The 15,896-nt window shown below is 35.2% G+C and overlaps 1 protein-coding gene across 1 annotated transcript; it reads right to left on the bottom strand.

Moving 5' to 3' along the window:
* Positions 1-1,546: 1,546 nt before the first annotated feature.
* LOC128126939 (uncharacterized) lies at positions 1,547-2,069 on the bottom strand. The gene is made up of 2 exons (XM_052765140.1): positions 1,931-2,069; positions 1,547-1,857 (listed from the first exon to the last, which is right to left on the bottom strand). The coding sequence occupies exons 1-2, from the start codon at positions 1,986-1,988 to the stop codon at positions 1,547-1,549; spliced, it is 369 nt and encodes a 122-aa protein (XP_052621100.1). The 5' UTR covers positions 1,989-2,069.
* Positions 2,070-15,896: the final 13,827 nt, after the last annotated feature.

The following is a 15,896-nucleotide window of genomic DNA, read 5'->3' as shown; positions in this document are numbered from 1 at the left end:
CAAACATTAATCAAATACTAAAATATGATTATGTACATATCACTGTTGTCAGGATCATACCATGGTATGGACCCTTCATGAATGCACCATCAAGCCCTAGTAAATCTTTTTTCCCTGCTGCAAATCCACTTTTCAGTGGACCAAGACAAATGTATACTCGTTCAAATACCTTGGTCTCAGATGCATAACATGGTTCACTTTGCACTTGAAGTTTGATTGTGGTGTTTGGATTTCTACTTTGCACCTCCTGTAAGTAGTCTCTTAGACATGAGTACTGAGCAGCAAAATCTCCCCTAATTGATTCCAGGGCTTTCGTTTTCGCCCTATGAACTTTCATGTCTGACAATCCAAGTTGGTATTTCTTCCCAAGCATCTCACGTAATGCTCTAAGTGGTATTTCTGGGTTTGCCTCCACTGTGTCAACAATCTGTTCAGAGAGAAACTTGTAGTTGCATGCCCTAATTTTCCTTGTTTGAAGGTATGTATGTTGCTTTTCATAGGTCTTAACAGTCCAGTTAATGTCTTTTTTCCACTTACTCACTAGTAGGACCCATGGGCATTTATGAATAGAACCATCTTTCACTTTCTTTTTCTTTTGACTTGGTCCCACTTTGTCATTACTTTTGCTGGTCCCACCTGTTTCTAATATCCCAAGGTTTGGTATTGTCCCTTTGCAAACCACTCTAATCCTGTTTTTGTCATTCTTAACGAAGTCTAACTCCCTTCTACTCTGTATGGAATGAAGATAAATTTGTTGTTTAACTTCCTTGGCTGTGCTAAAAGTCTGGTGGATGTAAAATGGATCTTTGACAGCAGCTGCTTCATTATTATATGCTCTTTGTAAATCTCTTATCTTCTTCCTTTTTTTACTAGCTTCACCCTCATCTGATGAAGATGCAGATACAAATTCTTCAGTGTTTATAACCTCTAATTCTTCATCACCTTCTACTGCTTCATCTCGATCATCAGGAAAACTTCCAACCCACTCCACCTCTTTGTCAATGTTGAGGTGAAAGTTCTTCATATCAACCTCTAGATCATCTAACAAATTATCTTCATCAACTATGTAATCACTATCTTGATTGTCTTCACTATCTTCATTGTCATCACTAGCATGACTGTCTTTACTAGCTTGACTGTCTTCACCTGCTTTTTCACTATTTGGTTCATCTTGTTCCATAGGAGTCCCACCAAAAGGTTCACACCATTCAAATGTACCATCCCAACCATCAACATTAGGACATGTGCTTCCTATCATTGGTTCAGTCAAAGGGCTTTGAATTCTTGGTATATACGCAGGGGTTGACTCAACTATTTCACTCAATGTAACAAGGGGTTGTTCCAAGGTTGTTTCAAGTAATGTACTAGGGGGTTCGTCCATAGTTTCTACATTCTCAAAAACAGGGGCTTCTTCACTAGGACAATCCCCTGAATTTGACCATGTCAATAACAAGCTTTTATGACAAAGGGACTTAGGAATTTCATGTATCTTTATCTTTGCAGGGTTTAGGGACATTTGATACGTATGCAGCTTGGTTTCCCAAAATTATGTATACACTTCTATCACCTTGTGTTCATAAACGTATGACCTAAAGTGGTTTATATCTTCGTCACAGCCCAAAGCATACAACCCAAAATCTAAATCCCAGGTTGGTCGTTTGAAATGATAGTAAATACTTTTACCTGGTTCCACACAATCAAGCAATTCCATTATCTCATCCATATCATGCACCGAGAACAAGTCACTATCAATGCCATCAACATATTTCATCTTCCCCTTTATGTATTTGCGGCCTGGAAACTTCGTACAAACTCCACCATAGTTCAATCGTATCGAGAACATAGATGGATTGTCAGCTGCGAACCCAAAAAAAAATTACATTTTAGGAACGTATAATGGATGATCAACTGAAAATGTAGAAAATTTTACCATATGAGCTTTGGAGATCGTATTCCTCCCATTCTTGCCTAATCCTCCAGTTCACCATCGTAGAAAACTAGGGTTTTCTTGTGCAATGCTAAGGGTTGACGGAGGATGAAATGAGAAATGATCGGTTATCGAAGTCGCGCCATACTGGTTCATGTATAGAAAGCCTGAAAAGACGAAAATTCCCCTGCGTGCAAGGCACGTGGGTAGCTTAAACGGAAGAATTTAACAGTTAACATGCATATGGACTAACCGTACAAGATAAATAACAACAAGGGATTGCACGAGTTAAATTTTGGAAATAAGGACTAAACACGCTTTCTGGCATGTGCACGAGGGACCAACGGTGTAATTTACCCTAAGATTTTAGTGAAGTTACACTATTGGTCTCTGAGTAGTTGCTCATTTTCCTACAACATCCCGTCTCATATTTTATTTTCCATTACAGTTTTCTAAATTTACACAAACTCACCCCTCGTGTCTAAAAATACACCTTTGTGTCATGTTAATTAATTTCATTCACATTTTTTTTTCATATGACATTCAACACCCATATATTTAAATATAACACATGCTTTTTAAATATTAAGTAAATTCTTATATATATACTGGATATAAGTAACTCTTATAATATATTTAAAAAGTTCAAAAGTCTAATCCAAATTTACAGATGTCACAATTTAATACTCTATATGGTTGTTATCATCTTAATAAAAGTCCTACTTACGGTCGACAATGTCATAAAAAAAGACTTAATGGATTGGTAACGATAACTATTGAGAAGAATATATCAAAGAGTGTTAATTATAGAAATTTGTGAACAATTTTGCTTTAAAAAATAGTAGAAGAGCATCTATTGACTTATCGTAGGATAATATATTGTATCGGTATTTTGTTTTGATTATTTTTATAACGTTTATCGACTTATTATAGTATTAACGAATTTTATTTATATATATAATTAGGGGCCTATTTTTATTTTTTGTATAGGGCCCTCAAAATCTAAGGGACGACCCTGCCGATGCTGGTCCGATGACAAAAGAGTTTGCTTCTATCACTTTCTTATAATTAGATCTAATCGTGAATGATCGAACTAATTTTTGAATGAAACTTGAAAATTATATTAATAATAATTGGATTTATTATTCACAATTGATCGATATATAATTTGCAATTTTGATTCTTTGTGTATATGTTCAACCCATGACTAGCCTCCAATTATCAGCTGAAAAATATATAATATATTTATGATAATTGATACAACAACTTTACGTCAAATTGTCAAAACATCGCTCTCACTATACCACCATGTTAAAAGTTGTAAAGCAGAAGGATGTGATAGTCGATGTTTGTTTGTCATACAGTTTTATTCAAATGTCTTTGTTATTAAGATCCATTAAAATCTGAATATATGTATGATATTTTTGTATAATCATTGTAATAACCTATTCATGTGAAGAAAATTTGGGTAAGCGTGTTCTATTTGATTAGCTCAGGGAATTGAAAACCAAACCCACATTTTGTTTTTGGCATTACTAATAATTCGTTGAAGACAAAATCAAGTCAAGGATATTATCATAATATGACCAAAATAAAGAATATTCAAAAGATCACAAATAAGAGAATTGGAGATTGTGTTTATAGCATGACAATTTAGGTCAGATGATGGTTCACGGGAACATGTTGGTCACTTTTTTTTAATAACTGAAAAAATAGATTAAAGAAAAAAAAGCTAGTAAGGAACTAGAAAAACATTACAATAAGTTCAAAGGGTTTTTACCCAACTATTCCAATCTAAAGAAACCTTGTGAGTTCTATTAGGGAATCATAAAAAGAAAATATTTAATAGACTCCATCATTTCACTTTTCCGAATCTTCCCAGCTTGAAACACCATGATATTTCTGAATTTTCATAAGTACCAAATCGAAGTATAATAATGGCATCAACAACACCATTTTTTTTTTAGATGAATAGAAGATTACTATCACATTAAAGAGCTATTGTATAGATTCAAAATCTATACGATCCAATTCGAGCCACACAAACATTTCATCCCAAATTTTAACAGTTACATCACACCTAACAAAAAGATGATGGAGTTGTTTGACATGCAATTCACAAATCGGACATAAGATCAACGAGACATCTATACGACTACTCGACAAATTAAACATCGTTGGAATTCTATCCATCAACACACGCCAAACCAAAATATTTACCTTCCTAGGCACAAAAGGATTTCATCTTGTTTCCATTCTCACGGAAGGAAGAATTAGATCATCAATCCACCTTCGAGTGTCTCCCACCGTAAACAAGCCATATTTGCCAATAACCCACCACCATATATCTCGACTATCATTAAGAACGAGCTTTTGAAGGCATTCCATCAAACCTAAGAGCTAGTGGAGCTTATCCCCATGGTGAATATTGTGGCGCTAGTACCGCATCCACTCTCCATTAAGACGTCTATCAACTACCAAACAATCTTTATCAATTTTAAACTCAACACAACCTCGGAAATCTAACTGAAAACAATTTTTTGTGCCATCTTTCTTTCCAAAATCTAGTCAAAGCTCCATTATCAACATTTTTAAAAAGAATTGCATCTAAATCTAGAACGTGATTGCGAAGTCTACCAAAGGAAGCAAGAATGCGAGCCCATAGACTCGACCCAAGATTACCATATCAATTAAACCCATAATCAACTCCATAAAGCTCTTTTATAACTTTAACCCAAAACATGTGATGATTATGTAAAAACCTCAGACGCCATTTTTGAAGAAGCGCAAAATTAAATGCCACCAAACTTCTAATGTCAAGCCCACCATTATATTTTCCGGTAAGAGTCGCGTCCAAATTAACCTAAGCCATTTTTCGATTGTTACCATCTTCACCCCTAAATAAACTTATCTCTAAGTGCTTCCGAATTCTTAGCCACAACAACAAGCATAAGGAAAAGTGACCTAAAATATATATACCTAATGAGCCTAGAACTGATTTGAGTAACATCGATCTGCCACCAATGAACAAAATAACAACCTTTAAATTTGACAAAATTTTCTTGAATCTATCCATAATTGTTTTCCATCTAACCACCCTAGTCATATTTTGATCCAAGGGAAGCCCTAAATAATGAAAATGAAACTTATCTGGAGGACACCCTACAACCAAAGCACAATCTTCTACCTCCTCCTAAGAAGTGCATACCCCATAAAGGTTAGATTTGTGCATATTAATCTTTAAACCCGAAACTAGGTAAAAATAATGAAGAGCTCTAAAAATATTAGTAATATTAAATCTAGCCCAATCACCAACAAAAATCACATCATCCACATGAAAAAGATGTGAAATTTGCAAGTTTCAACTACCATATTTTTTTGAGATTACTTTCTTTTGCATCTTTAATAGCAATGTGAAAACTGTAACACCCGTTTTCCAGAATGGATCAGTTTAGGGCATTAAAGAGTCAAAAGCTTGGTTTTTGAGGAAAATTGGGTGTCACGATGTGACGATGGAGAGATTACGACGTGGCAAGCCAAAAGTGAAGAACGTGTATCTGGACTGTGTTCTCGACGTGATGAATAGGTAGTCATGGCGTGAGGAAGGCTACAGCCCAAGCCTATGATCATTTAGGGTTTTCTTCATATTTAAACCCAATTAGCTTTATTTTAGGGTTTATTATTAGCCTCCATCATCCTCAAACCTCATAAAACCCTAACCCAAATTCCTCTTAGTGGTTCTTGGCTCATTTTTGTGCTTTTGGTAGTTTAAAGAGGAAAAATAAGTGTTCCAGAGTGTTGATCCTTCAAGGAAACCTCATCATCATCATCTTGTGCACACTCTGGACCTTTGTAAGTGTCCAAGATTCAACCTTTATGTTTCTAGGTTGCTAGATCTAAGTCCTTGTCCCTTTATCTTCAAGTTTCAGCAAGTTGAAGTGATAGGATTTTATAAAGTTCGAAGCTTTATGCAATCCTGAAGCCTTTTGAGTATTATTTGGTTCAGAAATAGGATTTGGTTGTGATTGGGAACCTTACATGATTTTTGAGTCATTTTCTTGGCCTTTGACCTAGATTGGATTGAGGAAATGCATGGAGCATGAATGTCCATAAATTTGTCATTTTTATGGACCTTTAGAGTCCTCTTAAGCTTCTGGAAAAGCTGGAGTTAGAGATTTAATGGATTAAGGACTCAAACCATTAGGTTGCTGCTTCGGACTGCGGTGACGATGTGGCATAGAGGATTTCAAGATGTGATCAAGAAGAAATATGTGACTATATTGTCCGTTTGCTCATGACGTGACCACGAAGGGTTCACGTTGTGATGCTTGTTGAATGGGTTGTCCATGAAGAGTTGGTTGAGTTGGAACGAGTCAAGTTGGAATTAGGTTGAGTGAGTTTTCATGACATGACCAAGGGTTGGTCACGACGTGAGACTCAATGGTTGATATTATGGTTGTTGCTTTGACTTTAACAGTTGACTTGTTGACATGGGTTGACTTTGGGTTAAGATTGATGGATTTAGTGTGTAGACTAAGGTTAGACCTTATATGTTTCAATAGGATGCTAGTTGTCTTTCTGACTCTTGCATTGTGTGTTGGGTTGGGCCCATTGGCATGCATGTTGGGTTGGGCCTATTGATATGATGGGTTGGGCCCAATATGCAGGTTAGGCCCGTTGGTATGTGTGGTATGTGGTATTTTGGGGAACCTACTAAGATTTATACTTACAGTTTGTGGTTTAAACATTTCTCACGTACTTCCAATTCCAGAGAAAGGGCCCAACTTAACTGAACAACATCCTGCGATGAGCTTTTCCATATTGATTACCTTTAATATACTCTGATGTTTGAAAATACAATTGATACTGATTGGGTCTGGAACCAATGTTTGTATAATTTGATGTTTTAAAATGAAAATGTTTATTGACATTTTTGGGACGTTACAAGTTGGTTTTAAAGCCTTGGTTTGAGGGATTCGGGCACACTCTCTGGTGTTTATGAAACTCAAACTAAGGAATTGGTAATCTGTTTGAAAGAAAACAAAATTTTCTTAAAATTCTTTTACAAAGAAAGGAGTGTGATCCGTGCAATCAGCCGAGCTCAAGTAAGTGATTCCCAAAATACTCATACATGTTGTTATGTTATATGTTTTTCATGCTATAAGTTAGCATATTGATATGTTCAGACTGCATACTAGAGTGCCTATTAGGAAAGATGCCAATTAGGATGGATGCCTTTGTATGTTTTGTGGCCTAGTGAGTGATACTGCTCGAATTTTGCTTTCTGCTTTGTAGAACTCATATTGATTTGAGTTAAGTATTGTACGAATATGTTAATTTACATGCTATAATGGTTAAATAATCTTAGAGTGATTGATTTGGATATATTGCGCAACTCTCTTCTAAGTCTAAGATTTGTATGGTAGGGTCTTTTAGTCGAAAGATTATTTAAGATTTGTTGTATGGAATTCTGTTCATGAAGTATTTAACTAACATTAGTAGGAGTTCTTCAGCAACTAATGGCAGGGTGAGGTGGGGATCCTAGGAGAGCCTATGAAGTGCTTTAGTGAGAATGGTGCGATGTATAGCGGGTTTTGGGAATACCAATATGAGAAGGTGAGTTAGAGGATTCAATATGATTCTTGAGGAAATTATGGACAGGTGTGAAGGTAGTATTGCGCTCGTACTACTAAAAGAACATGATACATACTCAAATCAAGGAAAGTCGCAAGGATTCTAAGAAGCTCGGATGATGAGGATTTTTTGGGTTGCATATCATCAGGACAATTTGTTAAGATGGACTTTTGAGAGAAAAGGTTATTTATGATTTATTAATATATTATAAGAAATAATATATTAATATGAAATCATATGTTTTAATTAGTATTGATCGAGAATTAATTTGGAATTAATTTAGTGATCAAAAGAGACTAATTAAATCTGTGGGGACTAACTATGGTAATTAGTTATATTTATATGTGTTGGGCTTATGATTCATGTTGGACCAAGTTTATGTATGGAGACATTAAGAGTTGGGCCACATGAACCATGGATCATAAAACCCATGGGTGTGGATTTGGGTTAAACCCATGACCCTTGGAATCCACCATATAAATATGTTGCTTCATGACCAAAAACGCATGCTTCTTTTCTTAGAGACATATGGAGGTGTTTTGGTGCATGGAATTCTCTCTCAAGAGTCACCTTTGTTTATGATGTGTTGTGACTTCATTTGAGGCTTCCACACTATTTGGCTTAAGCTATTAAGGCCAAATATATCAAGACTTCAAGCTACACAAAAAGTATGTTACCCTAATTAGTATTTTGTATGGTACATGACAATTGCATCCAAGGTATTTAGGGTTGTATGTGCACCATAAGATGTTGTAGTATACAAAACCCATCAGTGGTATCAGAGCCTAGGCTTGGTTTTCAATTATACTTGATGCAATACTATAAAAATCGAATTTCTGGCTTTCTGGACTGTGGACTCGCCGAGTCCATGAGGAAAATCATCCTACTCGTCGAGTAGGTTCATACACTCGGCGAGTAGGAGGCCCTGAGTGCAAATTTTCAACTTTTAAGGCTGGAATTGGACTAGAATCATTACCCTAACCTGTTTTTGAACTTATAAACCTGTTTTTGATGTGGTAATGATCATTCTAATCTAATTCAAAAGATAATTGTCAAAAGTTTCATGTTTTGTATTAGTGTAATGGTTAGGCTAATTACATGAAAATTGTTTGATTTGAATTGTCTTGTTCATATGAGTTTAATCTAGATCATAGATTTTCTTGACTTGTTTGTTTATTTATTAGATGATCTAAATGGCCTTTAATGGATTCTATAACTTGTCCTCAAATTATGGAAAACCAAAAGTCTTTCTTGTTAATGAGTCTTTAAAAGTCATGTGTTATGTATTTGAAGAGTTTTTTTCCCATAAATTGTTTTTATGGCATCCATAACTTGTCCTCAAGTTATGGATTTTCAAGATTCTTGCCATTAAAAGTCATATTAAACTCATATGTTATAGATTCCAAATGTTTTTTTAAATTGTTCAAAACTTGCCCTCAAGTTTTGGAATTTAAAAAGTTACCCCCCCCCCCCCCATGTACACTTTAGTTCCAAACCCTAGAATTTTAAATAGTTTAAAGTTCAACCCTTATACTATTATAATATTATAGGTTATATATATATATATATATATATATATATATATATATATATAAGAGTAAAGTCAGTCTTACCGTTACTATGCCTCATTCACGAAGCCGGTCTATAAGGGAGGTATAAGGTTACTGCCTATAAAATGACAGTTTAATGGGTGTCCACTCTCACCCGCCGCTTCCTTGACTGGTGGAGGGTCGTTATCGAACGGGTAGGACAGGACACTAATTCTCCTTTCATTAAAAGTATAATGATAAATATAAAGTAACCAAACTCTTATAAATTCCCAATCTTAGTTACTTTAGGAAAATGTGAATTTGGTGCTAACTCACGAAATTACACTTTGTATCTTACCAAGTCGTTGGTGGAGCGTGTATGGTTAACCGACACACTAACATGGATTAGTAAGAGTAGCAAAGGGTAACATAATGTATATCATAGATTGCTGGAGCGTGTGTGGTTAACCGACACATCAATTAAGTGATAAAAATTAAGGGTACCAAGTTAATTTGCATGGTTATTCACACATTATTTGTGATCCTCGGCATCCCAGTCACAAAATTGTGAGGACACAACCGAGATTTAAACATGCCATTGAAAATTTCAATGAATCTCAAAAGTTCTAGGAGTTTCAATCCAATTAAAACCCAATACCCTATTAGGTTTTCATGGTGGAAATTGGTGAATCGTCATTCGCCTACCTTCAAATATTTTATAGCTTGGATTACAGCATCCCTCTTCCAAGTTATAAAATATTGTGTTGGGTCATAGCCTTGATATTTCATATTGGGTGTTATATTAAGGACTTAAATCAACTAACTCGAATTTCTCCCACATAGATGTCTAGTTCAGACAACTATGATCTTCCCAAATCTCGTGGAACAAACTTTCTCCACATCCTCTAATAATTCTCCCTAACCCACAAGTTTAAAGACTTGAATAGTTCAAGGTCACTCAAGCCCTATTAGCAAGTCTATGTGCACTCACATCTTGGAGATGAAGTCACATATTGACAGACTGGGAGAGTTGGGTGTCAAAGTCTCAAGGAAGTTGGCTGTTGACTCGGTTCTTCAATAACTTCCTAAGTCACATAGTGAGTTCTTTAAGGACTACTATGTAACAGACTATGACATGACCCTTAATGATCTTACCTATTTGCTTGTTGCTGCTGAATCAACAATGATTTAGGGAACTGGTAAAGCAAATTTGATTGGAAGATCTACTTCCCAAACTTTGATGGACATGGACATTGGAAACATTGGAAGTCCTGAAAAGTCTTCTCTTCCCAGTGGAAAGGGATCGGCCATAGTCAACCCGGTTAACCAAATGGTAAAGAGAAAGGCCAACTCTGAGACAGTCCCATGTACCATTACCAAAGAGTCCATATGTTTCTCTTGCCAAAGGAAGGGGCATTCGTTGCGAACCTGCCCAAATTACCTAAAAGTCCATAAGGATGGTAAAAGCCAACAAATTTGACTATGCTTCAGGTAAAGTCCATTATCTGAATCTATTAAGTTCCTATTTAGAGATTCTTATTACATGATGTGACTAGGTCAGATTTTGATGTTTTGTAGAATCGAAGAAAGGAAGCTTAAAGGAAGAGTAAGCTAATTCTGATCGTGAAGAGATGGATTTCAATCGCATGATCTGAATATCAGAATTTTGAGCTGCTACTTAAGAGTTATGATATATTTCTTAGAAATAGATAACAACATGTTTTTCATATGCATTTGCATTGTAAGGATAAGTTTTTTCCACAAGTTTTAAATAAAAGAAAAGTTTTGATATTATTTATTTTAAATTTCCTTACAATGGCATTTGTGAAAAATTGTTGTTTATATGATTCCATTGATATCAACATTGGAAAATGGATTTGATTCTTTCGTTTGTGGTAGTGTCATAATTTACCAAATAAGGAAATATTCTCATCACCCAAGTTTCAATTGGATAGAAATTTGGAATCATGCAACTTGTATTGTATGTTGAATGAGAATTTTTATCTTTGGGGAATTAAGACTAATGTCTTGTTCACATGTATATGTGAGTCAAGTGAAGGACTAGGAAATTGGGTACACTTGGTTGTGCGATAATCATGTCCACCACAAAGAACGATAAGGCTATTCGTCATGATTTATTAAAGTTTAGTAAATATGGTTGTGCTTACAAGTTTAAGTACAATTCTGAAACATTGGCAAAGTTTCAATGTATGGCAAGACGAATGAGAAGAATCAAATTAGGCAGAAAGATAAAAGTTTCTTCAATCTGAAAAGATGGGAGAGTACTTTAGTATCGTGTTTTATGATTATCTTAGTTATTATGAAATCATATCACAATTGATCCTCTAAGGACATCTTAGTGCATTCGTATGACTAAGAAGAGGAATCGTGAATTGTTGAAATGGTTAAATCAAAAGATGAATCATACTTTGTTCCAAAATTGAGTCTTAGAGTAATACTCCAAGATTGTAACTTGAGTGACATAATCTTAAGAAAGTTTATAACACTTGTCAAATGTAGAGTAAAATGTTTTCTTACTCTTGTACATTTGAAATTGGTAAGTTGTGATGTTTTGGATAAAACAAAGACCAACTAAGGCCAATTGTGTGAATTGTTTGTGTTGATAAGAATCCGCACTAACTCTTGAATATTTTCTTTGTCAAGGAATGGTCCTTGATAAAGTAAATCTTATATGTTAAAAGGTCAGTGGGAGTCTTAAAGATCTTGAAAAGTTTCAAGAACTAATCAAGAATAAAACCTGTTGTTTATCACTAGCACACGACTTGAGGTTTATAGCCCATCGTGTTGATATATTATTGTTTCCGTGCCCATTCCAGTTAAAGTTGACTATGCATGTGAGTTCTATGAGTTCTCAATTGTTTGCATAACTACTTGGAAGCAATGGTAGGCCCTTGTGCTGTCAAGTGGCAAGAAGTTAAGATTGAGCAAGTTCAGTCCATATGAGTTTGGATTTGTCACTAACCTCCTCTTGTGGTTATGACAAATTCACATGGATAAGAATACATACACCATAAAATCTAAGTGTCATAAGGTTTCTCTCCGATTCATGAAAATGATGGTGAGGAAACACTTTCGCTAAATAGATTCTAAGTAGATAGCAATTGTGATATTTGCATTCTCAAAGTCGTTAGTGGAGCATGTGTGGTTAACCGACACACTAACATGGACTTGTGAGAAATGGCAAAGGCCTAAACAATTGAGACTACAATTACGACATCCCTTTTCATAGTTCTACAAATTGTTTAGACACACATGTGAGCTATCTAAGGAAAGGTGTATGATTTTGATAAAGTTTTATCAAAGCATCTCGTATCAGAAATCTGAACTTTGGTAAGAAAGTCAATAAAGTATTGATTTCTAGAAGTCCAACAGATTTCTGGATACATGTCAAAACTAGTGGGAGCATGATTATTATGTTAGGTGTAGCAAGTTAGCAATGTTAATTATAGAAAACAAAAGTTTCAATTTGCAAAATGCACTTTGCAGGGTTGATAAAGTTGTTTTGCTATAATTAAGGGAGATAAAATTATACTTCATTCTAATTCTAAAAGTTTAGATTGGGATTTTTAATCAAATTTAGTCAAATATTTATATGAATTGTATGTTGGAATGGTTCAACATAAGGAAATTATATATATATATATATATATATATATATATATATATATATATATATATATATATATATATTGCAGACTCAAAATTCGATTATGATTACGGCATCCCTCTTCATAGTCGAATTATGAAAACATGGCAAATAAAAAATATTGTAGCAAAAGACTAGTCTAGGATCATGTATTTATGTGAGACATTATGAATCGTATCCCATATGCTTCGGGTATAGTATCGATTACATATGCTATAATATTTCTATGCGTTCTAAATTTTCTAAATGCCTAGGGCATTTAGAGGGGAAAAATTCTAGAATTGGATATGACTAAAATGATTAAGAAATTGTCAAGGACAATCTGAGGTTTACCAAAGATTGGTTGCTCATGGACAGTTGGAAGTATGGTGTAAATTTTTGGAAAGGACCATATTGACATATTCTGAAAAAAGGCAACTCTTATTCAGAAGTGTTAGTCAGAATAGGAATATGGAAATGTGTCATAGGTGGAAGTTATTCCTTAAATCTGTGTAAGATTAGAAAACATGATGCAAGAAGGATGTTCAAAGGAATGTACTTTGAATTTGAGACTTTGTTTCCTTGGAATTGCTCTCCATTGGAATACTTTGTAAATGTATGCGGCCAAGTCTTTGTGACTTTTGTGCATAGTTATTACAAGAGGATCAATGCATATAAGTTTAGAATCTAACAGATTTCAGTAAATGGCAAAGAATCTTGTATTCTTACATCTGCGGTAAGGATTTGGGATTGTTAAATGAGCATCATTGGAATCATGTTCAATTGGTCTATTTCATAAAGTAAGGATCATAGACAAACATAGTGTGCATAGTTGGAGTATGGCATAACTATTGTTTGGACAAACATAGTGTGCATGCTTGGAGCATGGCATGACTATTGTTTCAGTTCAAGTGTTAAGTTGATTATTTGAAACATTATGCAATGAATAATGTGTAATCAGTATGGTGATAAATAAAAGGTGTTTTATTTATACTCATAAGTTCTGAGACCATATTGGATTCGATTATTCTTGTCTTTCACTTTGCATGTTTTGACTTCCCGAATAACTAGGTTATTCAAACTCTCCACAGTCAATCATACGTTGGAAGTAGGTATGAATCAAGACTGTCATGATTTGGGCTTGTAGATGTCTAAAGTGTTTAGACATAGAAAAAGTTGTTGCAACATTCATGAGTACTTCTGGAATGAGATTCGAGTATTGGATTAAACCCACACTCATTTAAATCACTTCATGGATTCTATCACGAGTGATCATGAGACGATAATATATTATATTCTTCAAACAGAGACATGTGAGTTGTAGTTACGCGTCGGTTGCACATTCACATATGTAAACGCAACCAGTAACTTGTTTGTTATAAAACATATCGTTGTGTGTATATTGATGAGTAAGTACAAGAGAGCATTTGGGTCGAATTTTATCCATTCCTTTTACCCTTGGAGGGATAAAAGCGATATATGTGGGCCCTTCGATGATTTGGTGATGACAAACGTAAGTTCTCAGCCGGGACTGAACTAATTTGATTTGTTCAATTAGTCGGTTGTTATAAATCGGAAATTTGGAAACAACAAATGGACAGAGAGAATGATTACAATCCATGTCTCAGTCCATATGACATCTAGAATGGAGGAATATATGATCCCTTATCTAATGGGCATGTCATTGACTAGGTCAGAGTTCGACAACGCCTTTTAAGAGCTACGATTGCTAGTTGGGTTTTAGAGTCATACTTGCAATAATATTTTAGACTTATCCAAGTCGAAGACTATTGGATTAGATGTCTAAGCCCATAACTATTATTGGTATGTACTTGACCCATTAGTAGCATAGTCCATTTGGGTTGCATATCATCAGGACAATTTGTTAGGATGGACTTTTGAGAGAAGAGGTTATCTATGATTTACTAATATATTAATATGAAATCATATGTTTTAATTAGTATTGATCAGGAATTTATTTGGAATTAATTTAGTGATCAAAATAGACTAATTAAATCTATGGGCACTAATTATGGTAATTAGTTATATTTATATGTGTTGGGCTTATGATTCATGTTGGACCAAGTTTGTGTATGAAGACATAAAGAGTTGGGCCACATGAACCATGGATCATAAAACCCATGGGTGTGGATTTGGGTTAAAACCATAACCCTTGGAATCCACCATATAAATATGTTGCTTCATGACCAAAAAGTGTGCTTCTTTTCTTAGAGAAATATTGAGGTGTTTTGGTGCATGTAATTCTCTCTCAAGAGTCACCTTTGTTCATGATGTGTTGTGATTTCATTTGAGGCCTCCACACTATTGGGGATAAGCTCTTAAGGCCAAATACATCAAGACTTCAAGCTACACAAAAGGTATGTTACCCTAACTAGTATTTTGTATGGTATATGACAATTGCATGCTAGTTGTAGGCTTAATATCTTGGAAACATCTTTGCATGTATAATAAGTGAAAAAATAGATCCAAGGTATTTAGGGTTGTATATGCACCATAGGATGTTGTAGTATACAAAACCCATCAGTTTGCGCCAACCATTGAGGTGCAACAGTTGGCTAAGGAGTTTTAGGACCTTCGTCAGATGACAGAGATAGTGGTGGAGATCACCACCAAGTTCAGGGATAGGGCTTTGATGGTTCCGTAGTATGTTATGGATGACGATATGAGTAAGACGAGGTACCATGATATGTTGTGAGATGATATTTGAGAGTTTATGAGCGTGTCAAGCTGTAAGACTTTGTATGACATGATTGCTAAAGCTCGGGAGCAGGATATTGACCTTCAGCTTCGAAAGAAGCATAAGTCGGAATACTTTCAAACCATAGTGGGCCATGAGAAGAGGCCCACGATTCAGGATTCGTGATCAGAAGGCCATCAAGTTCGGATCCGTTGTGCCAAGTGTGGGAGAACTCATGAAAGGAGTTGTCGTGAGAAAGGAAGGGGCTACTTCAGTTGCTACCAGGATGGTCATTTTAGTATGGATTATCCTTGGGGTTCGGTCTAATTTGTTTTCTCTGTAATGAGGTAGGCCACAATAAGGCTGGTTGTCCGAGGTTGACGAGTGGAATATTAAGGGTACCTACTCCATCTATGTTGGGGATCACAGATAGTCGTCAGTGCAGATTAGAGGCTCTAGTGG

This window comes from Lactuca sativa, chromosome 6 (assembly GCF_002870075.4).
Source record: "Lactuca sativa cultivar Salinas chromosome 6, Lsat_Salinas_v11, whole genome shotgun sequence".
Classification (NCBI taxonomy): domain Eukaryota; kingdom Viridiplantae; phylum Streptophyta; class Magnoliopsida; order Asterales; family Asteraceae; genus Lactuca; species Lactuca sativa.
Note: the sequence above shows the minus strand (reverse complement) of the source record. Positions and strands in the feature narration are given on the sequence as shown.